The sequence below is a fragment of the Equus caballus genome, chromosome 28, assembly GCF_041296265.1.
Source record: "Equus caballus isolate H_3958 breed thoroughbred chromosome 28, TB-T2T, whole genome shotgun sequence".
In the NCBI taxonomy this organism is placed as follows: Eukaryota; Metazoa; Chordata; class Mammalia; order Perissodactyla; family Equidae; genus Equus; species Equus caballus.
The window spans coordinates 40,305,985-40,328,296 of NC_091711.1; the positions used below are offsets into that span (position 1 = coordinate 40,305,985).

Here is a 22,312-nt window from a genome sequence, read left to right on the forward strand (position 1 = left end):
TACACTCGCTGTGCAATGTTGGGCACATTCCTGCATCCCTCGATCCACAGCGCTTATGAATAGTAGTTTCTACTCATTCATTTATTCAGTGCTTGTTGATTGAACACCTACTATGCACCACTTACTCCGTCAAGCCTCAGGGGATACACCAGCGAACTAAACAGACAAATTCCTTGTCTTCATGCAGCTTATATGTGGTGGGGGAGAGAGACAAAAAAACACGGTAGAAAAGAAATATACAGTGGTGATAAATGCTAAGGAGAAAAGTTCAGCAGACAAAGTGGGTAGAAAGCACGTGTTGGGGGGTTCACTTTGCAGACACCCTTTCATTGAAGTCTGACAAGCACGTTTCAAATGAGAAGCTGAGATCTGGGGAGGCTAAGTGACTTGTCCTGGGTCATACCGTTTAGAAAGCAGTGAAGTCAGAATTTGAACCCAGGTCAAATCTAGGCTATCTTTAAAAAGTGACTCCTGACAGCGTGGATTCACCCATAAATCAATGCGGTAAATGCGGTTGCCTGTTATTTCTGTAATAATTCATTTCGGTAATAAACGAAACAAATGGAAAGAGCTCTTAAGTACAAATTACGTTACAGCTTTTATTGAAGAATGCAATAAACATACACATCACTTTCCTGTATAATGTTAATGGCATGCCAGGAGTTTAGAAAAGCATCCCAGTCTGCTGAATGGTTGAGTTGAGGGGAAAAACTGACCCAGCACAACCCTCTCATCTCCCAAATGAGGTCACTGCGGTTCTGCAAGGTGAGTCGAGGTCGCCCGCCAAGGGGACGGCCGAGCAGAACCGGATTCGCCAGATTCCCTGGTCTCGGTGGCGCTTTAACCCCCCGGGGACCGGGAGGCTGGAGAGGGCGCCACGCTGCGAACGACCCAGGTGAGCCCGAGACCTGGCCCCCTGGGCGTGACATCACCAGGCGGTCCCGGCCGGGGGTGCGAAAGGCCGAAGAGGACAGTCTTTGATGGAGGGAGACACTGGAGAAAAGGCCCCGAGGCTAAGAAATCTGTTCCTTCTGCCCTCCCCGATTCCAGTCTGGCCCCCACCAGAATCCTCTGCCCACTGTCGCCGCCTGGACGTCTCTAAAACAAAAAGCCGGACTTTGTCACCGCCCGTGAAACTCTTTAACGACACGGCCAACATAGCTTACAGAAAAAAAAAACTAAACGTAGGACCTGCGTGATCTCGCCCCAGCCTAGTTCCGGGCCAACATCCCCTGGAGCCGGACTGAAATACTTTCAACGCCCCGAACTCATCGCGCTCCTTCTCCCGTGAGCTCTGAAATGTTTGGTTCCCTCCACCTGGAATACCTTTTCGTACAAGGTTTACCTGGAGAAATCCGACCGTCTTTCAGCTACATGTCACCTCCGGGAAACCTCCCCCGACAAGACCCCCCCCATCCGCCACCCCCGCCCCAGTTTGGATAGCGGGCCCCTCCTGTGTTGCCGCTACCCCGTGGGCTTTCCTCATCACACTGTGTGATAAACATCTGGCCTTGCCTTTCTCTCCCAGCGCCCGTCAGCGCAAAGCAAATGCAAAGCGCATTCAATGACTGCAGCACGAATGCAGGAGACGGCGCAGGGTTCAGGCTCCGCCACTCGCGTGACCTCAGGCAGACTAGTTATCTGGCTCAGGGGTCTGTTAGGAGGATTAATGGATTAACGTATTAACAGGGCTTAGAACAACGCCTGGACCCTTGCAAGCAGTCAACAAACTTTTGACGCGCCGTCATCTTCACAAACGTACGTCACCGCCCACTCAAAGGACCCTCCCACCTTCGCATCTGAGCGGAAGTACGCGCCAGGCCTCCGGAAGTGACCTCAGAGCCCCTCAGAAACATGGCCGCCGAGCGTTCCTCCGGAAGCGGTCATTGGTATCTCCGTGACGCAGAACGAGTTAGAGCGTCCCGTGGGGTTTCCATGGTGCCGTGCTCAGCCCCTAGTCCCTCCGCTTCCTCTCCCGCCTGAGCGCCGGGAACGAGAAGACAGGCGGCGGGTCCCGCCCGCGACGTAGACGCGGCTGGGGGAGGGGCGGGGAGAGCAGGTGACGCTCTGGGCGAGCTCGTTCGCGTCTCGATGGTGCCGAGCGCTCGAGTGCGCCGTGCCCGCGCCTCGGGGCGGACGTTGCCCCTTTAATCGGCGGAGGGCGGTGCCGCGGAGGTCCCGCGAGAGCGGCGGGGGCCGGGGGGCGGTGCCGAGGCTGGGGACCCGTGTAGATGGAGCCCGCGATGGAGCCAGAGACTCTGGAGGCGCGAATCAGTGAGTGTCCGGGAGGGGCGCGGGCCGGACCGGAACCGGAACCGGGGGGCACGAGGCGGGCCGCTTCCCGCGGGGGCGGGGTACGGGGCGCCCCCTCCTCACGCCCCGCCCCTGGCCCTGGAGGGGCGGTGCATCGAGCCGGTCCCAAAGACCCTGGGGTGGAGGAAGACCCCGCCAGCTGCGCTGACCACCCGCTTCATCGCGGGGAGGAGAGAGCAGCCTTCAGCCCCATTAGGCCCAGACTTCCCCCGAGGAGCGGACCCCCCAAGTCATCCCCTAGGAGGGAGCAAGCGAGCGGCCCCCAGGGTTGCACCTCAGACCTAGGAGGGAGGGACCCTACTCCCCGTGGGCCCCGAATCCTCCACTCTGGCCCTGCATGGCGTGACTCTCTCCTGTCGATTCCTTGAGTCTGCAACTACTCAGATTTGCTTGTTCCCCTGCCCAGGAAGGGAGGACTCACTGGCCCAGCTGATTCCCCAAGCTCTGGCCACACAGTAAGAACCCCCCAAACCCTACAGGCTTGGAAGGATCCCGTGTCAGACTCTAGAAGTAATTTGAAGTTCTCTATCACTGCCCTGAGCCCAGCCCCTCAGACTCTGCACCTCCGCCCAAGACTCCTTTCCCAGCCCTTGCTGAGCGTCCTCCAGAGGCCCCTGCACCTCCTTCTCTGTCTCCTCAGACACAGCTTCCTGCTACTCAGGCTTCCGAGCCCCCACACCCTACAGCTGAGCTCCCTACCCCACATTGCTGGTGATCCTCACAACCCTACTCCTGGACTGCCCCGGAGAGCTGTGGCTTGCCTCTCCCTGGGCTTGTGACAGCTCCCTCCCGAGTCTTTGCTCCCTTCTGTGCCAGGGCGTCAGGGAGGCCTCTGGGTCTGCCTTCAGCTCAGCCTCTTGGCCCTGGGTACACCAGGGAGCTGTGCAGGGTGACTTGGGGTCATGACCAGCCCCTTTTAACCCAGTCTTGAGCAGAGTTGACCCCTGAGGTTGGCCCCAGAACCACAACGTCTCTAGGGATGTTTCAGAGTCAGTCTGACCAGTGGAGGCCGGGGTTCGGGGGGGGGGGGGGTGGTGCAAAGGAGGCACTCAGTGGCCATCGAGACTGTTCCGGAATGCCACAAGTGTCCAGGGCTTAGCAGTAACTTGGGGGGATGGGCAGGGCCCTGGCTGAGAGATATGACAGGCCGAAGGACTTGAGCTCTGGGTGATGACAAAACAGTGTCAGGTTTAACAACAATGGGGGTTTTCTGAGAGGCCAAAGAGTCTGATCTAGGAAACAGAGAGGAGTCAGAACGCCTGGTTTGGCAGCAGGCTGGACCTAACAGATTGAGGCTGAGGTGGTTTTCTCTTTGTCTTCCCCTTTGTGTCCCAGCAAAATTGTGAGCCCTTGCTGTGGCTGGAGGTGAAGGGTAGCTTCTGGTGGGGTAAATGATGACATTGTCACCTCTGTGGGGTGACCGGGTGGAGTCACGCCCTGTTGTGAAACACTTCCCTCCCTCCCTGGGTGTTCTCCCCTGCTGCCTGCTGGGGAAGGTGCTCCCCCCAGGTAGAGGTAAGAGGGCTGGGGTTTAGTGGCCAGGGCCCGAGAAGTTGGTCAGATCTCCTTGGACCCAGAGGCCCTCGCTATGAGCCAGATGTGGAGAGAAAGCTGATGTCTCATGATGCCGCTGCGGCTTCCTCATTGGCTTCTGACTCAGGAGTGGTCTCTAGAACCAGCTTCTCTGTCCTCACTCAGACTCACATGTCTTTGACACTTGAAGGGACTTCCTGTTTCACAGTCCTCCAGCTGAGTGTCATCGAGTGGGCAATGTCCACCCCCATTCTGTTTTTCTGACTCCAGACTGGTGCTGCCCAGCCTCTGGCCATGTTGGAGGCTGAGAGGCAGAGTAGATGGCCACACTGACCCTGGGGGGGTGAGAGTGCCTGTTCCTGGTGTCCCTGAGTGGTCAGCAGGAACTCCATTTCTCTGAGGGTCTGGATGGCTCTGCAGGGCTCCTGGTACGGAGATTAGTACCCCCAGAGCCAATACTTCATTCAAATCTCTGCTCAGCTGTACCTCCTCAGAGAGCCCTCCCAGAGGGCAGCACCCCACCCCCAAGGCTCCCTGTACCTTCTCCCTGCTCTGTTCTTCTTTGTAGCACTTTGCAACAGGATACAATATTCTGTGTTTGTTGTTTATCTGAGTAGTCTCTGTTTGTTCTGCTGGGCTGTGAGCTCCAGGAGGGCAGGGTTTTTGTTGTGCAGTGCTGGGCCTCCAGCATTCTGAATATTTATTGAATAAATAGGAATTGACTGAATGGCTGCCAGCACTGGGATCCCAGGGCTCCAGGGCTCCAGGCCTCCCACCACAGCATAGGGCACCATGTGCTGGGTCCCCAGCCTCCTTCTGTCCACAGATCCTCTTTTGTGCCACCTTCAGGGCTGTGTTCCCTCCACACCACCTGCTCAGTGCTCAGGCTTGGGCAGAGCTGGCCAGGAAAGGGTGAGGCTTAGAGACAGGCTCTGGGGAGGTGGTCCAGCTCTGGCTGCCTCCACAGCCTACCATGCGTAAAGTGTTTTGTCGTCCAAAATCAATCCATATTTCACTCCATCTTCACAAATGGGAAAACAGAGGTTTGGAAAACTCATATAACCCACTTGATTGTTTAACCAAGGTTGGGGGTCAGGGAGGTGACTCTCTGGCCTTTTTACCACCCTCTCCTGTCGACCTGTTTGCCCTTTCCTGGCCACGACCGTTCCTGGATTCGGACTCTCCCAGAACCTCACCCCTCCCTGCCGGCTGCTGACCCCTCACTCCTTCATTTGCCAGGGGGAGGCGGCTGTGCACACAAGTGGCTGGGATGCCATGCTGTAGCAGGTTGGGCCTATGCTGAAGGTCAGGGCCTGGGGGCACAGAAGACTGAGCTGATCCAGCAGTGCCACCGCAGGCGGGAGCAGGGGTTATGGAACGCTTTCTGGAGGAAGTGATACCTGAGCCCCACTCCTTCCCAGGGCCGGTCACGCTCTGCCCTGCGCTCAGTTATCCACAGCTCCTCTCACGCAGCCCTTGAGCTGTTCAGGGGCATGCCATCCCCAGCCCGGTTAACTCCTTCCACCCGCTGTGTGAATGTTGCCACAGCCTTCCCTGGCCTCGGGCCCAGCTGAGACCCCTCGTCGTGTCCCCACGGCTCCTTTGCCTCCTCTGTCATGCTGTATTGAGGGCCTAGCTTCCCTTGGCCCACTTCCCAGCTACACAGCTCCTTGAGGGCGGGACTATGGCTTTTTTCCCTTATCTCTGGATCTCTGAGCATAAATTCCATGAGAATTGTGGGGACACTGTTTTCAGGAGCAGAATCAGGGGCACGTGGTCACTGGGGCAGGTATACAGGGGAGGAGGAGGGGAACAACCCCTGAGCACAATCTCTGAAAGGGGGGCCCCTTGTGGAGAAGCTTCGAGAGGAAGCCAGTGGACAGGAACTCATCTGTCCATCGACTCAGCTGAAACGTCAGTGCTCGGGTCTTGAGGCTGTCAACACAGGAAGCCAAGGGACAGCCTTTTTCATGCACTCAGTAATGCTTGCTACCCCCTGCTGCCAGGCTAGGGAGGGGAGAGGCAGGGGCCCCTCTCCAGGCCGCACCGGTCCTCTCTCCTGCAGACAGAGCCACAAACCCCCTGAACAAGGAGCTGAACTGGGCCAGCATCAACGGCTTCTGCGAGCAGCTCAGCGAGGACTTTGAGGGGTAGGTGACCTTTCCCTCTTTTGTTCACGTGCTCAGCAGAATCCGCTGTGTGCCTACCCTGCACACGCCAGACCCTGGCCCCAGGCAGAGACAGGGGTGGGTTGAGACCCACTTTCCATTCTTAGTGTGATCAAAAATCAATGATGGCAGTGGGCACTTTGTGCTGAGTGCCTCTTGTTTGCCACCCTCTCAGGTGGTCCTTGCTGGACCCATTTTACAGGTGAAGAAACTGAGCTTCAGGGGACTCAGCAGGTGCCCCAAGGTCTCACAGAGAGAAAATGGTAGTCCCAGGCTTGTCAAGCCTAGGCCTGCCTAAGCCCCAGCCTGTGCCTTTTGGGGGAGGACGTTCCAGAGGCAGAACTGCATGCTCCCCAGCTAGGAGGAGGCCAGCAGGCCCTTTGCTCAATGAAGAACCAGAACTGACTGCATTAGCATCCCCTGGAGTTCTTGTCAAAATGCACACTTGGGCTGCACCCAGACTAGGACTAGACTGGCAGGGGGCCTGGCGTGGACTTGTTGGCAGGCTCCCCAGGTGGTGCTGAAGGTTGGGGGGGCACAGCTCACTGTGCTTTGCCCCCACTGCACCTCCCGGAATACAGGCACTCCACTCGGGGAGGCCATGCGTAGAGCGTGATGCGTGTGCGCGGGGTCCAGCTGCTTGGGTGCGAGTCCCGCCCCCTGTTAGCTGAGTCACCTTGGGCAAGTGACTGCTTCTAAGCCTCCAGTTCTTCACCTGTGAGGTCGGGGGATAGTGCAGCCTTCCTCGGAGGGCTCTTAACAGAGGTCAGGCAGGGAAATGCGTGCGAGGCGCCTCACACAGCCTGAGCGCTCAGTACCCGTTAGCTGTTACTGTCACCAGTGACAGGTCTTTTATGATCTGGTAGACAGCGTCCCCACCTCTACCACGAAGCTGCTCTGATTTCCCCCAGCAGAATGTCCTGTGCCGGGGAGCTATGTCTGCCCATCTCTTGTGATACGTTGTCGTGTTCTGCTCCCAGACTGGGCCCTGGAAGGCTGTGGTCATCTCTGTACTTGCCTCTATGGCGAGCCAAGGACGTGGCAGGTCGTAGTTCTCAGTAAAGCCAGCCAAGGGGCTGAGCTCGTGCCTTTCAAAGGTGCCCAGCCTGCACTCCCTGCCTGGCCCCGCCCTGTCATGCCACCAGCTCTGCCCCTCCGATCCAGTGAGGGAGCTGGGCGTTTGCATATGCCCTGCAGAAGCCTCTGAGAGCTGCAGCTCCAGGAGGATGGTGTGGCCCTCTCCTTGGTGCCTGGGGCTCTGGCTACTCTGGCTCTGTGCTCTTCCTCTCCCCCAGGCCTCCACTTGCCACCCGGCTGTTGGCCCACAAGATCCAGTCCCCGCAGGAGTGGGAGGCAGTCCAGGCTCTGACGGTGAGGAGAAGGGGAGAGAGGGTGCCAGCCATCCCCCAGCCATGTGGATGGCACTGGGGGAGGCTAGGACTGAGGCTTTGGGTGCCATCAGGCTCTTCTTTAGAGCCCAACGGGGTTATGCCACTATGGCCTAGAATGGCTGGACCAGCCCCCAAGGGTTCCATGGCAACCAGTGGGCCGGCCTCCCCTCCAGACTCTGCACAGTGAGGCCTCTGCACAGTGAGGCCCCTCAGATCGTCTGGTCCAGGGTCCCCTGCTCCGGCTGTGCATCAGCTCTGTAGGAGGCTGCTTAAACATATGAGGGCTCCACCCCAGACCTGCTAGATCAGAGCTCCTGCAGTATCTGCATGTTTATAAAGCTCTCCAGGTACATTATGGAGCCAACCCAACCCATCAGTGTCTCTAGACACAGGACAGCATTGTCCTTCCGCAGGGGTATGAGGGGTGACGCCTAGGCTTGGGTGAGAGGTTTGAAGCTGTGCCAATTGCAGAAGAGTAGCGGGGTACACTGTCTGTGACCCCCAAGCATGGGCCACGTCACAACTGACCATGTAGCAAAACTGATTGTAGGGAGTGGTGGATTTCCTTTTAATAGTTAGGTATTTATTTCAACCTGCTTTTTTTGGTCAGATACGTGCTAGTCATATGATTTCACAGATGGGTACGTTAGGGTAAGGCCAAGGTAGATGGTACCTATTTAAGTTTAAAAAAACAATCAAAGGGACACAGTAAGAAAATAATTTACAGGTGGTCCTCAGCCGAGGCCCAGCCGTGGAGGGGCTGCGGTGCTGCTGCTGGTTGGGTGCGGCAGGCGCCAGAAGTCAGCCCGCCCGCGGGGCCTGAGCAGTCTCTGGGGCCTCTGAACCGGAGTCGTTTGTCCTCACGAGTCATTCCCTCCCTTCTAAATGCCTGTCCCTGGGTTCCTGGACCCTGGCTGAGGTGGGGGCGGAGGCTGCCTCCTCTCATCCTCCCTGGGGGGTCCCTGCACCCCCTCACCACCCCCCCAGGTGCTGGAAACATGCATGAAGAGCTGTGGCAAGAGGTTTCACGACGAGGTGGGCAAGTTCCGCTTTCTCAACGAACTCATCAAGGTCGTGTCTCCCAAGGTGGGTGCTCCTGGCCTGAGCTCAGACCTGCACTGGCAGGTGGGGGTGACTGACGGCCCCTCATCCTGGGGCTCCCACTTCTACTGCTGCCTCAGCCCCAGAACTCTGACCCGGCAGGAACACAAACCCTTCCTCACTGTCCCCTTCACATAGCTGGGTCTAGGACAGCTGGGTTTCTAGGAGAAGCGCTTCCAGGCTGACCGGTGGCAGGCCGGCTGTGGCCCGCCTCGGTACTTAGGGAGGAACGATCACAGGGCTTGCATCCAGCTGCTCAACAGCTGTCCCAGCACGGGTGGCTTTGGCTCTCAGACCTCTCTCTGCGTACCCACCTGGATCTCTAGTGGAGGATCTCCTTGTCCCCACTGTACAAGAGTGGCCTCCTTGAGGCCTTGGATGCTGAGGTCCCAAACCTAAGTGACAGATCCTGCTGGGTGCAGATGGGCAACACTCCCATCTTGGCTCAAGGAGTTCTAAGTTCTCCTGTAGGACATGGACATGTCACCCTTCCTCACTCAGACCCATCCCTCGACCAAAGCAGCTGGATGACCCAGCTGGCCCCCCTTTTCCTCCCAGGGGGTGACTGGTGTGAGAGCCAGTTCCCTCGGCCTAGGTTGCTGCTGGGAGGCTGTGAGTAAGGCCTGGGCCCAAGCAGTTCCACACCTGCCCCTTCCCTCGTCAGCCTGGAGCCTGGTGGCTCCTCCTTCCTCAAGTCACGGAGTTTAGCCTTAGATGAGCTGGCCGTGAGTGGGCCCCGGGCTCTGTGCCTTACCCATGTCAGCTCTGCATCCTCACCACGGTGCCACTGCTATCACCCCCACTTAACAGGTGGGGAAACTGAGACACAGGGCTGGCACAGCCAGTGAGCGGCAGAGCTAGGAGGTGAGCTCCGTCTGTGCCAGGCTGGTTGGGTGGGATGTGAGGGCCCTGTGGGCCAGAGGGTTTCTGAGGGCGTCCTGGGGAGGCAGCCAGGTTTGGGTTGGAGTTGGGGCTGCACTGAGCGGGGCTGGGCATTGTCGAAGGCCTCCTCTCCCCTCGGTCCCTGAAGTACCTGGGCTCTCGGACGTCGGAGAAGGTGAAGAGCAAGATCTTGGAGCTCCTCTACAGCTGGACGGTCGGCCTGCCCGAGGAGGTGAAGATCGCAGAGGCCTACCAGATGCTCAAGAAGCAGGGTGAGGCACCAGCGTGGGGTGTCACCCGCGGCCACCTCCCTCCTCTCCGAGCGGGGGCTCCAGCGGTTACAGGGGCTTCCGGCAGCAAGGTCGTGGGTCTGCCCTTTAACGTCTCAGGAACGTATGGCCAGGAGGGCCTTTTTGTGGCTCTGCCTGAGGGTAGCTTGGTGGAGAGAAGGTGAGTGCAGGTTAAGCTTCCCCTCAGGCACTGGCCGCCATAGAGAAGCCTCAAAATACGGGTGCTCAGGCTCTCCCCACGCAATTTGACGTGGTAGGTCGGAGCAGGCACTGGCCACCGAAGTCCAGAGCCAGTGTGCTGGAGAAAGACTGTCCCACCCTCCATCCTACCCTCGCCTCCCCCGATCCCTCGTCCCCCTCCCACACCTGCCCCTGGGCCCTGCTGACAGCCTGCCCACACCGGTCTACCCCAGGGATTGTGAAGTCCGACCCCAAGCTTCCAGATGACGCCACCTTTCCCCTTCCTCCTCCGCGGCCCAAGAATGTGATCTTTGAAGACGAGGAGAAGTCCAAGGTGAGGCTGCAGGAGGGACAGGGGAGGCCTCCAGGGCCCACTGGGGGTCAGTGCATTCCAGCGCCTGGCTGCCTGCTCTTGGAGCAGAGGCTCGTGCCAGCACGGCCACTGGAGTAGGTGACAGACAAGGGTTATCGAGCACTGACTGCATCCTGAATACTTCCCATACGGTGCTCGTGCATTTAACAAATGCAGGAGTGGTCCTGGGGTTGGTTTGAGGGCATTTCAGGGGTTGATCAGGACTTTGTATCTTTGTGTCTTTGATTCTTTCAACCATAATTTTATTAGCTTTTTGTTAAAGAAGGATGTGCTCATGGGCAAGAAATTAAACAGCCCAGAGGAGGTCAGATGGAAAGTAAGGCTCCCCTCTCCCCAGTGCGGCCCCGGAGGGTAACCGCTGTGAGGTTCCTTGGACGTCCTTGCAGGAGGGTTGTCTGGCCGTAGTGATAGATGTGTTGCACCGTTTGTTGAGAACCGACTTATGCTGGGCGCTGTGGGAGCACTTCTGTGCAGCGTCTCAGCTGTCGCACAGCCACCCTGTCAAGTGTCAGCAGATTCTTGCCATTTCACAGAGCGTTTAAGTAACTTAACTCATATCCCACAGCCGGGAAGTGGGGAGCCAGAACGTGACCCCAGCCCAGGTACTGCTGTCACAGTCATGCTCCTCTGTCCCTGCAGATGCTAGCCCGCCTGCTGAAGAGCTCCCACCCTGAGGACCTCCGGGCGGCCAACAAACTCATCAAGGAGATGGTGCAGGAGGTGATGGCCAAGCCCAGAGCACAGGGGGGAGGTGGGATGGGGGTGCTGAGCGGGGCCACTGACGTGATGTGGTTGTGTGTGTGTGTGTGTGTGTATGAGGAGCCCTGCAGTGACCCAGTTAAAGGTCCGTCACAGCAAAGGAGGAGCCGACTGACTCTGGGGGCCCCAGTGGGCAGAGCCAGGGCCAGTGTGTGGAGGGAAGAGTTTTCCAGCAGCCGACCTGCCCTGGGTGGGCTTCTGCAAGGCTGACTTCCTGTTCCATGAAAGTTAGGAATAAATTAGACCTTACTATGTTTAAAGTATTATATATATGTGTATGCACATGTATGTGTATTTATATTTTTGAAAAGGAAATAATGTGTAGCTTGTAAGTAAGTAACGTGGGTGCGTGCTGAAACTTTTTTATTGATAAGGGTAAGTCATCAAAAAGGTTTGCAGTCCAGAGACCCCGAGGGCAGAAGATCTGCCTGCCCTGACAGCCAAGAGAAAGCCAGGGGTGGCCCCTCTCAAGGAGGGCGATTGTATCGGATGGCGCAGTACAAGCCCACATTTCATTCTGCGAGGGAAGAACATGCGTAGTAAGCAGAGTGGGCCAGGGATAGTGGGGTCACTTCCTGCAGTGGCCTTTTAAGGCCATGAGCTCCCCACCGTTTGCCACACAGTGACAGACTTGGGAGGGGTCACTGCACTAGTTTCTAGCTTGTACTTGGTGACCACTAAGGTCCCTTTCATTCTCAAGTACAGGAACTTCCTTTCAAGGGACAAACACAAGGAGGGCGAGCGTCGTGTTAGGACCACAGGCGAAGGCCCTGGTCCTCTGGGATCACTTGGCGAGTGTGTTGGAAACCAGATTCCTGGGCCATCCCTGGAGATTCTGATGGGCTCATGCAGAGGCCTGGGTTCAGGGGGCAATGGCAGGAGGAAAGGAAGTGAGCCCAGGGTTGGCCAAGGGCTTCTTAGACCAGAGTGCCCTGTTCTGAGCATGAGGGGTCCTTAGCAGGGTGCAGTGAGCTCCCCGCGGCCGCCCGGTCCCATCTCATACCCAGCCAGCAAACTCTCCAGAGTGGTGTAGGCCAGGCCTGACCCGGGCTCTCGGGGGCCGTTGACTGATGCCTCCCTAGGACCAGAAACGAATGGAGAAGATCTCGAAGCGAGTGAGCGCCATCGAGGAGGTGAACAACAATGTGAAGCTGCTGACGGAGATGGTGATGAGCCACAGCCAGGGGGGTGCGGCGGCCCGCAGCAGCGAGGACCTCATGAAGGTGCGCCCACCTCTGCCCAGTCCCTGCCCGCTCCAGGGCCCCTGCCGGCCCTAACCTGCCCATCCCACTGCCCCCAGGAACTGTACCAGCGCTGTGAGCGGATGCGGCCCACGCTATTCCGACTGGCCAGTGACACAGAGGACAATGATGAGGCCTTAGGTGAGCCCTGGGCAGAGTCTGCCCTATCCCGCCGCCCTCCCCGCCTCTCCCAGGCCCTGCTAAGTATCCGCAGTTGGAAGGAGCCACCACCAGGGGGCCCCCTTCTCCAGCGCTGACCTTGAGTGTCTCTGGAAGGAGGAGGGAGCAGTGAGCAGGGGCTGATGTGGTTGAGAGACCCTACGGCCAAGCCCCTTCGCAGGCACCTCATTTACTGCCCACGGGCTGCACAGGAGGGAGAATTGTCCCCATTGCATAGCTGGGGCTCAAAGGAAAGTCACTTGCCCAGATCATGGAGTGGGACTGTGGCAGAGCTGGGGTGGACCAGGGGCTCTCTCTCTCCAGACACTGCCTCCGTAATAAGGGTGAGCTAGAAACTGAGAGCAAACCCCATAAGCCTGAGCCGTGCCAGAGCTGGCCCTGTGGCCTCTGCCAGGGCCACGTGTCAGGTTCTCGTCTCTGCCACCGTGTCAGCCAGGGCCTCTTGGGCAGCGGTCTGAGTACCATCTCAGCCCCTCCTTCAGCGGTTTACTAAGGGCCTCTCGTGTGCCTGGTCCCCACCCAAAAGGCTCACTGCCCAGGTCCCTCCAGGCCCTGGCCCCTGAGGAGGTCCTGCTGATGACGGCCTAGTTTGTGCCAGGCGCTACTCTAGGCCCTCGGGGATATGGCAGCGATCAAATTCGACAGAGCACATCCTCTTGGAGCTTGTAGTCCCATGAGAGGAGACAGTAAGGCAAGGATGTGAGCCGTGGCGGTTTGTCAGGTGGTGCTAAGTGGCATGAAGGAAAACCAGCAGGGAGGGGACTGGGTATTGCAGGGTGGGAGTTAGGGAAGGCTCCTGAGGTGACTTTTGGGTAAAGACCTGAAGGCAGGTAGGGATGAAGCCATGCAGAGATCTGGGGTAGCCAGACAGCAGGGCCGGCGTGGAGGCCTGGAGGTGGGAGCACGCCCCTGTGTCCGGGGGCTGGCACGGGACAGTGGTGGGAGCAGGTAGCGGAGGGCTTGGGTCTGAGTAGACGAGATGGGACGCTGCCAGCCCCACCCCCTCACACGAGGGCTGGGGTCAATGCGGGTTTCTGTGCCCTGCCACAAGGTCCCCTCATTCCTCGTGGCCTCTCCCCTCCTGTCCATTCCAGCGGAGATCCTACAGGCCAACGACAACCTCACCCAGGTGATCACCCTGTACAAGCAGCTGGTGCGGGGCGAGGAGGTCAACGGTGATGCCGCGGCGGGCTCCATCCCTGGTGAGGAGGTGCTGGGGAGCTGGGGAGGGGCCTGCCAGGCTGGAGCTGGGACTGCCAGGGTGACCCTGGCCCCTTAAGATGGGGAAGGGCCCCAGGGAGAGAGCTGGGGACAAAGTCTGTGCCAAGCCTGCAGCTGTGGGGGGAGGAAGTCTGGATGTGGGACAGAGAGGGGAGGGAGCCGAGGGTTTGGCGAGGACAAGGAGAAGAAGGAAGGTCTTTCTTTCGTTTGACAAATCTGGCACCTGTTGTGTGGGGCTAGATGACATCCCCAAGGCTTAGCTTAATTATCGGAAGACAGGAGGGAGAGTTTGACACATGAACATTACAAGCTCGGCTCCACCAGAGGTAAAATGACAGCCCTGGGGGACCACAGAAGAGGGTAGAGTCGGCCCTGTTCGGAGTGGTGGGGAGGGCATGACACAGAAGCGGCAGACTTTAAGCTGGGCCTTAAAGGATGGGAGGCAGCTCGCCAAGTAGAGAGAAGAAGGCGATACAGCCCAGACTGAAGGAGCGCTGTGCTAAGGAGAGGGTCTGGTGCGCAGGGTCCGGGGGCAGGGCAGCGCAGCCAAGGAGGGGGAAGCAGGAGGGTTGTGAAGGGCAGGGACAGGGTGCTGCCCCCAGCCCCCATGGACTCCGAGAGCCTGCGCGGCCTCCACCCAGGACTTGCCTGACTCTCCTTTCCCATCCCAGGGAGCACCTCGGCCCTTTTGGACCTCTCAGGCCTGGATCTCCCTCCTGTGGGCACCACCTACCCAGCCATGCCCCCCCGCCCTGGTGACCAGGCCAGCCCCGAGCAGCCCAGCACCTCGGTCTCCCTGCTTGATGATGAGCTCATGTCTCTGGGTGAGGACAGGGCCAGGCCCGGAAGAGGGTGGGCTTGGCTGCAGGTGGGGGCGGTGCTCGCAGCACACGGCGCAGCTTGCAGAGCACGGTCTGGTCAGCGTGGTATTCCTGCAAGTCCTGGGGGGGGCGGGGGGGGGGGAGCTTGGGCAGTAGGCCCATTTCACAGCTGAGGAAGCTGAGGCTCGGGGAGATTAAGGAGCTTGTGCAAAGTCATACAGTCAAAGGGTGAGGCTGACCAGCTTCTGATAAGCCAGCCACACCTAGGCTCCAGTGGCTGGAAGGAAAATGGAAGGATTTCCCTGTGGCAGGTTAGAGCCCAGAATTGGGAGCTAGCCAGGCAAAAGTTGAGCATTTCCCCACCCTCTGAGGGGAAGAGGGAGGACTGGGGCCCCGCAGCACCACGAGCTCCAGGGAAGCTGGCACCAGAAACAAGGCTCGCCACATCCCAAGCTGGCCCTGGGCGGGGCCTGCAGTCCCCAAGGGCAGGATCAGGGCTCCCGAGCCTGGCAGGGAACCAGGCTCAGCCCTGGGGAAGAAGCAGAGGGTGCCCAGCCGGCCAGGCAGTGTTCGGGTTTCCCTGTTCGGGTGCAGCAGCCCCAAAGATGAGCTTAGAAGCAGGAGAGCCTGATAGCATCCTCCTCACAGCAGCCCAGAGGCTGTAAAGAGACAGCCGTGTGGGGCTCCATCAGAGGAACTTGAAGGGAACGTTGGGAAACTAACTCGGAAGCCAGGAGTCAGCTGGCTTCCTGAGCCAGTGCCAAGATGAGACCCAAACCTGCCAGCCCAAAGAAGCCGTGGCTGGCTGGGCCCCGGCCCCATGAGGGAGGCCTGCTCCCTACCCGGTGCTGCCATGCGGTGTGACCTCAGACACCCCCACCCACCACCTGAGGTGTGGGCTCTCAACATCCTCACTTTACAGACGTGCAAGCAAGGCCTAGAAAGGCGAGGACTTGCCCAAAGGAGGCACCAGGTTTGGATGAGGTGCTCAGAGTCCGGAGCCTCCCTCTGGGCCTCTGCTGCTCTGACTCAGCTTCTCAGCCGGGAGAGGGAAGTGAGGACTCGGAGCGGGAGACGAGGGGGCACCGGCCCAGGTCGGGCTCCTTTCTGTAGTCATGTCAGCCAGCGCCCTCTCTAGGGGGTCCGGCCACGGGGTGTCTGTGGGCCTGCCTACGAGTCTCCCCACCTGCTCCCCTTTCAGTCAGAGCCCCAGGGACTCAGAGAGAGGCCCTGTGCCCGTTTTACAGGGAGATAAGGCTGATCAGCGACAAAGCGCACAGGCCCATCTTCCCGCAGAGCCAGGGCCGGGCGGCAGCTACCCAACGGGGCAGTCGGTGTGCACAGCCCAGTCCCCCAGCGAGTGGCTGTGGCTGGGCCGCCTCCTCGTGAGAAGCGAGATGTGCTTTGCACTTCCTGTCCCCGAGTCACTTCGGCAGAGCGCTGAGCCTCCAACTTCCTCTGGTTTCTTCTCACAGGCAAAGAATATGTGGGAACAGGAACCCAAAGTGCCAGGGCAGCGCCCGCCCCGCTCTGGGGGGTGCAGGAAGCCTTGGGGCCCCAAAGGGGGCTTGTCCCAGCAGGTCTCTGTGGCAGGAAGGGTGAGGGCTGGGGGCGGGCAGGCAGTGTGGGCTTCCTGTCTGTCCAAGAGGGTGCTCTGGCACTGTGCAGGCACTGCATCCGATTTGTCTGGTTTATCACTCACAATAAGCCTCTGGTGTAGATGCTGCCGTTGTCTCTATTTTACAGACAAGGCACAGGGAGGTTGTCACCAGTCTTGGGTCACACAGCTAAGTGGCAGAGCTGTGTTCAAACTCCAGTAATTAGGCCATGCTCTGTCCAAGTCCGGACTCTGCTCCTTTCTTGCTGTGTGACCTTGGGCAGGTTACTTACCCCTCTGAGTGTCCATTTCCTTATCTGTAAGAGGGGATGAGGACCGCACACCTGCCTTTTCAGGTTGTCTGAGGATTAAGTGAGGCCTATGTCTGAAGTGCCTGATGCTTCCAGGGGCATAAGAAAGGGTCGCCATTCCCACTGTGTTGTGAGAGGGGTGGCCAGTGGAGGAGTCCCAGGAGTGCCCGCTTCCCCTGCCAGATGGCACTTCAGACTGGACCTCACTTATCCAGGACTTGCCAGAAGCAGAACTTGTCTTCTCCAGGTACAACCTTGGGTGAACTTGGCTAGAGCATGCTTCAGGGTGGCAGAGGTCAGACCTGTGGGTGACCTCCTGCCTTCCGGTCAAGCAGGCCAATGAGCAGGGCCATCCAGGGGGCCCACTGCTCTCCTTTGCACCAGGCAGCCTGTTGGCATGTGCCAGCGTGGACAGGACCTTCAGGGTCGGCCCAAGGCAACCCTGCCCTTGTGCCCATGGGGACAGTGCGGCCCAGCTGGCACCTGGCCCATGGTTGCTCAGACTCTAGGGCAGGCCTGGGCCCAGGGCCCTGTTCACCGCTCCGCAGCGCTCTTCTGACATTCAGAGGGCGTCCCTTGAGTTGGTGGGTCAGCACAGGGTGCTGACCCCTGCTGCCTGGATCGGGAGGGCAGGAACCTCACTTGGTGTCAGCCACTCTTCCCACCCCGCCCCCCCAACCTCCATGCCAGCTCCCAGCCATCAGCTGATGAATAGAGACGAAAGTCCTGACATCTGTATTTGAGTTGGCTTCTGAGCGGCCATAGAGGAAGCACGTGTGGGCCTGGAGAATGGGTTGTCAGGATCTTTGGTTTCTACTTCTGCTCTGCTGCTGGTTCCCTCTGAAAGTGGGAGTTTTTGCCCTTTGAGCTGAACCTCTTGGAGGAGGGGATGCAGGGGGCACGGTGGGAGCCAGGGAACCCCAGCCAGCACACTGTCCCGCGGTTCTCTTGCCTCTGCTCAGGAATCCAGCTCCTTGTGTGTGTGTGTGTTTTTGAGGAAGATTAGCCCCTGAGCTAACGTTCACTGCCAATCCTCCTCTTTTTTGCTGAGGAAGATCGGCCCTGAGCTAACATCTGTGCCCATCTTCCCCTACTTCATTTTTGGGACACCTGCCACAACATGGCTTGAGGAGCGGTGCGTAGGTCCACACCCGGGATCCAAACTGGCGAACCCTGGGCCACCAAAGTGGAACGTGTGAACTTAACCACTGCACAGCTGGCCGGCCCCAGGAATCCAGCTCGTTTACCTCTGTCTTGCTTCCCCGCAGGCCTGAGTGACCCCACACCCCCTTCAGGCCCAAGCTTGGATGGTGCTGGATGGAACAGCTTCCAGGTAGGAGGGGCTAGGAACTAGCCTGACCTGTCCAGGGGGCAGAGCAGCTGGGACAACAGCCTGAGGGGCAGGAGGGCCCTGGGTCGGGGCTGCACGGCTGAGGCATCATCCCAGGCGGAGGAGTAGGGCAGTCCTCTCCTGCTCCAGGCGCATCTCTCTGCGAGCCCAGCCTCGGGGCTGGGGATGGGGATTCCCTCTGCCTTTTCTCTGGAGGCAACTTTGAGGTCCCTGGAATGTGACGGTTTCTGGAGGGGAGCCCCACACCAGGCCCCGTCCCTGATGGCCTTGGAGTGAGAGGGGCCCGGGCCCAGCAAGAATGTTGTCCCCGTCTGTGCTGCCGCTTCCCCACATGTCACCTGGAGGGAAGGGAGGGGGCCTCAGGGTGGCGCCAGGTGACGCTGACACCTTTCGGCACACCCCGTCACCTGCGTTCTTTGTATGCCCATCCAACAGTCGTCTGACGGCTCTGAGCCCCCAGCCCCCACTCCGGCCCCCAGCACCGATAGTCGGCCCCCAACACAGACGTCCTTGCCATCAAGCAGTGGTCTGGATGACCTGGACCTCCTGGGGAAGACCCTCCTGCAGCAGTCACTGCCCCCGGAGTCCCAGCAAGTGCGGTGGTGAGGGCACACTCTGGTTGGTATGGGGTGGGAGCCCTCCCTCTGTCCACAGCCAGCAGCTTCTCCTGGGCTTTCTCTGGCCCAGACCCTTTCCCAGGCCTAGCAGAGAGAGGCCCATTGCTGGCTGGTTCCTGTGAGCAGTGGCTCCCGGAGCCCCACCATGTGCCAGGCACTGCACCAGTCTCAAGGGCTGCAGCAGTGGCTGAGGCAGGCACAGGGCCCGCCCCACAGAGCATGGGCTTTATGAGAGAAGGGGACCTATGCCGTGCTCACACTCCCTCCCCCGGGCCTTCCTGGCACCTGGAAAGACTGAAGGCCCAGAGGGCCAGCAGTGAGGAGGACACTGAGCCCCAGTGGACGGGGTGGGGGTTGGCGGGGGAGGGAGAGCAAGAGCTGCATGTCCCAAGGTGAGGAGACCAAGTCCAAAGAGACAGGGAGCTGGCTGAGCCAGCCGTGAGGGTGAGCCAGGAAGCCCAGCCTTTCCCGCGCCCCTGATCTCTTGGCCACCGAAGATTCACCTCTCAGTGCACTGTCCCTCACTAAGGGAGAAGCAGCAGCCAGCCCCCCGGCTCACGCTCCGGGACCTGCAGAATAAAGGCAGCTGCAGCGCGCCCAGCCCCAGTGCCGCCAGCCTCCACACCGTGTCCCCTGAGCCCCCCGGGCCTCCGCGGCAGCCCACGCCCACTGAGCTCTCGCTGGCCAACATCACTGTGCCCCTGGAGTCCATCAAACCCAGTGAGTAGGGCAGGTTGTGGGCGGGCACGGCTGGGAGCGCTGTGTGGGGGAGCAGGTGGGAGAGCGCGGTCTTCTCCCAGCCCTGCCTGACTTACTGGGGAGCTCTGGGCAAGACTTTCCTCTTCCTAGGACTCAGTTTCCCTCATCTGTCCCAGAGTGGTCACACAGCTGCTCCATAAGCTCCAGGGTTACACAGGCAGGAGGACTGCTTATGGATGTTGAGGCAGGGCCTGGACAGAGAGGTTTGGGCCTCCCCCAGATTGTGAAACCGAAGCAGGATGAAGAGCCAGGGCCAGGCCTGGGCCTCTGCTGCCCAGGAGCACTAGGGGGCCACTCGCTGCACCAGGCTCTGAGCAGGTGGATGAGCACTGGCTGGTCTTCTCAGCCTTGTCCATCTTGTGAGCTCACTGTCACCGAGCTTGTCACACCCTCGCTGTCCCCAGGAAGTGGGTGGTGGTGTTCCTATCTTATCAGTAGGGAGGACTCTGAGCTTAGAGAAGTGGAATGACTGTCCCAGAGTCACAGTGACAGTGTGACCCAGCTCACCCACAGTCCTTCACTCCAGCGCGCCAGGAAGCAGCCGCACGGCACTGGGGGACCCCTGGCTATGGCTCTGTCCCGGGGTGGGTGTCTTGCATCCACCATCACTAGAAGTTCACCCGCCCCATCTGGGCATCAGCGGGCGCCCTTGACTGCACTGCCGTCCAGGGTGGAGGCAAGGGCCTCAGATTGTGGGTTTGTGGCTTCACTCCCAGTGGAGCAGTGGGTGCCTGATGGCAGCTGGGTGGGGGCATTGGTTGATGTGCTTGGGCTCAGGGCTGGCTCCCCGTCACCTTCTCCCTTTCTCCCCTGCCAGGCAGCATGTTGCCAGTGACCGTGTATGACCAGCATGGCTTCCGGGTCCTCTTCCACTTCGCGCGAGACCCGCTGCCTGGGCGCTCTGACGTGCTGGTGGTGGTGGTTTCCATGCTGAGCACCGCCCCCCAGCCCATACGCAACATCGTTTTCCAGTCAGCTGTCCCCAAGGTGACACGGGCATGCTCTCTCCTCTCAAGGCAGGGTGACCTGGGTTGGATGGGAGGCAGCTGTCCTCTCTCTCTCCTTGGGGAGCCGGGGGGTAGAAGGGAACCAAAGGACAGAGCCCCAGGACACCAGGGGAGGAAGTGGCAGGTAGGCTGGGCCTGGTTCCTCAGGGACGGGAATGAGAAGCCGAGGCTAGCTGTGCCCTGTCCCGCCCTCCTGTCCGCAGGTCATGAAGGTGAAGCTGCAGCCGCCCTCGGGCACGGAGCTGCCGGCCTTTAACCCCATCGTCCACCCCTCAGCTATCACCCAGGTCCTGCTCCTTGCCAACCCCCAGAAGGTGAGGGGCCCAGGTGTGATAGGGGGCCGCCATGGGGTGGGGGCAGCCTCTTCCCCCCCTGACCCTTCTGCCTTCACTGTCTCTGCCCCAGGAGAAGGTTCGCCTCCGCTACAAGCTGCTCTTCACCATGGGCGACCAGACCTACAACGAGATGGGGGACGTGGACCAGTTCCCCCCACCCGAGACCTGGGGGAGCCTTTAGAACAGAGAGGGGCTGGGGAGAGGAGGGGCAGCGACATTGGCCCATCTAGCCTGGGTGGGAGGCTGTGTGGCCAAGGACACCCTTTGTTCCCATGGCCATAGCCCCTGGGCCTGGTGCTTCTCCCCTCACCCCTGTGGCCCCCTCGTTCCCCTTGCCCTCTCCCCTGCTAAGCCAAACCCAGCAGGAGGCTGGGCCTGGGTTTGCACTGCTGGGGACCTTCACCACGGGGGATCCTGGAGCAGGGGAGGGCTGCAGGGCCCTGGAAGGACTTGGGGTCATGGGGAAGAAGCATGGCTGTTGGGCAAGGGCCAGGACCTCAGCCCAGCCCCGAGCCCAGCCTGGGGTGGGGTCATCCCCGCCTGTCTCTTATGCCTTATGGGAAGGCCCAGCCATACCTCGGGGGTCATGCTGGAACCGGGGACCAGCTCAGGCCTCCTCCATAGGAACCGGGTGACTGTGGGGTGATGCCTGCACCCCCAGCTGTTTGCACTCTCTGGTGTGTGGTTTGACTCTCTGCTTTTCTTTCTGAGTGGCCCTGTGGTCACCCTCTCGGGGGGGCCCAGTTAGGGGAGCCCCACCTGTGCCCCACTCCTCCTGGGGGTCTCCTTCCACTCGCCTCACCCCTTTGTTCTCAGGCCTCCTGAGGGGCTGTGGGCTGTGTGACGAGTGGCCAAGGGGAATGCCCGAGGTGAGTGGCCCTAGCTAGGGCTCCTGGGGCTTCTGGCCAAGGGAGGTCTTGCACTGGAGTTCTCGGGGTGTCTCCTTCATTCGTTGGCCTGGGCTGGGGCCTCCTGTGCGTGTCTCACCTCTGTCCATCCATCTTTCCGAGGGCAGAAGTGGGGTCACTGTGTGTGTGAGAGCAGGAGTATTTATGGAAATAAAACGTCCTTTTTCCTGGACCGGCTGCTTTCGTGGCCCTTCTGAGATGGAGGGAGACAGGAGGGGTCCAGGAGTAGGCGGTCCTGGGGCCACCCTGCAGACCTCTCTGCGTCTGTGGAGATCAGGCCGTGGTTCTCCCCACCACTCTGCACCCTGCACCGGAAGAGGCCCTGCCTGGGGGCCTGTGGCCAATGCTGAGTCACCAGAGAGAGCCCAGGGCTGTGGCGGGCCCAGAGCTGGCCTAGCTGGAAGTGAGTGGCCGCTGGGGCCTGCGGGGAGCCCCAGCAGCTGCAGACACTGAGGGGGAGGCCCCTGGCTGCTCACAACTTCCTCCTGCTGTACTCAGCCCTCAGAACACAACTGCGGTGCAGAACCTCCGAAGGGCTGTGCCTTGGCTTCTCCCTTCCCAGGGGCTGCTCCCAGGAGGCAGGGCCCCATGCAGCTTGTTTCTGGAAAGGCCCCAGGCCACTGCACCGGGCCCCTGCCACGCGCTGCTGCAGCACTGCCCCGCTGGTGTCATCACTGTTTTCTCTTAACTGGGAGGCTGGGGTCCAGGCCCGAGGGGGTGGTTTAGCAGCCACGCAGCTGAGAGAGCCAGGCAGTGCAGAGCCGAGCAAGGGGACTTAGTCTGGGGAGTGCCTGCGTGGTGTGGAGCCAGCCCTGCATGCTGCTCTGCAGGAGAGGGACAGGCTGGGGAAGGCTGCCCGCCATTCCTCCTCCCTGGCAGATGCTGGCAATTCCTGCATGTGAGAAACGGGTTTCCCTTTGGCTAACCTAGTGCTTCCCAGTCTGAACTGAGCCTCCGAACCCCTTTCCGGAGAT

At 59.9% G+C, this 22,312-nt stretch overlaps 1 protein-coding gene across 6 annotated transcripts; it reads left to right on the forward strand.

Moving 5' to 3' along the window:
* The first annotated feature begins 582 nt into the window (after positions 1–582).
* Positions 583–21,510, forward strand: GGA1 (golgi associated, gamma adaptin ear containing, ARF binding protein 1). 6 transcript variants are annotated; one of them, XM_001916763.6, is made up of 17 exons: positions 583–2,274; positions 5,912–5,996; positions 7,310–7,385; positions 8,393–8,491; positions 9,537–9,660; positions 10,092–10,192; positions 10,871–10,951; positions 12,073–12,213; positions 12,291–12,372; positions 13,506–13,613; positions 14,304–14,456; positions 17,630–17,694; positions 18,148–18,314; positions 18,859–19,049; positions 19,906–20,075; positions 20,299–20,409; positions 20,501–21,510. In XM_001916763.6, the coding sequence occupies exons 1-17, from the start codon at positions 2,232–2,234 to the stop codon at positions 20,609–20,611; spliced, it is 1,908 nt and encodes a 635-aa protein (XP_001916798.5). In that variant the 5' UTR covers positions 583–2,231; the 3' UTR covers positions 20,612–21,510. The 6 variants fall into 6 exon arrangements, with proteins under 6 accessions (XP_001916798.5, XP_070110448.1, XP_070110446.1 ...); XM_070254345.1 differs by having other exon boundaries at positions 1,915–2,274; positions 9,511–9,660; XM_070254346.1 differs by lacking the exon at positions 583–2,274 and adding an exon at positions 2,332–2,768.
* Positions 21,511–22,312: the final 802 nt, after the last annotated feature.

Bases quoted from the DNA above. Each gene is read 5' to 3' on its own strand.
- GGA1 (XM_001916763.6), top strand. From the start codon at position 2,232: ATGGAGCCCGCGATGGAGCCAGAGACTCTGGAGGCGCGAATCA. The intron at 12,214-12,290 runs GTGCGCCCACCT...CACTGCCCCCAG, and splicing joins GCAGCGAGGACCTCATGAAG to GAACTGTACCAGCGCTGTGA. The intron at 14,457-17,629 runs GTGAGGACAGGG...GCTTCCCCGCAG, and splicing joins TGATGAGCTCATGTCTCTGG to GCCTGAGTGACCCCACACCC.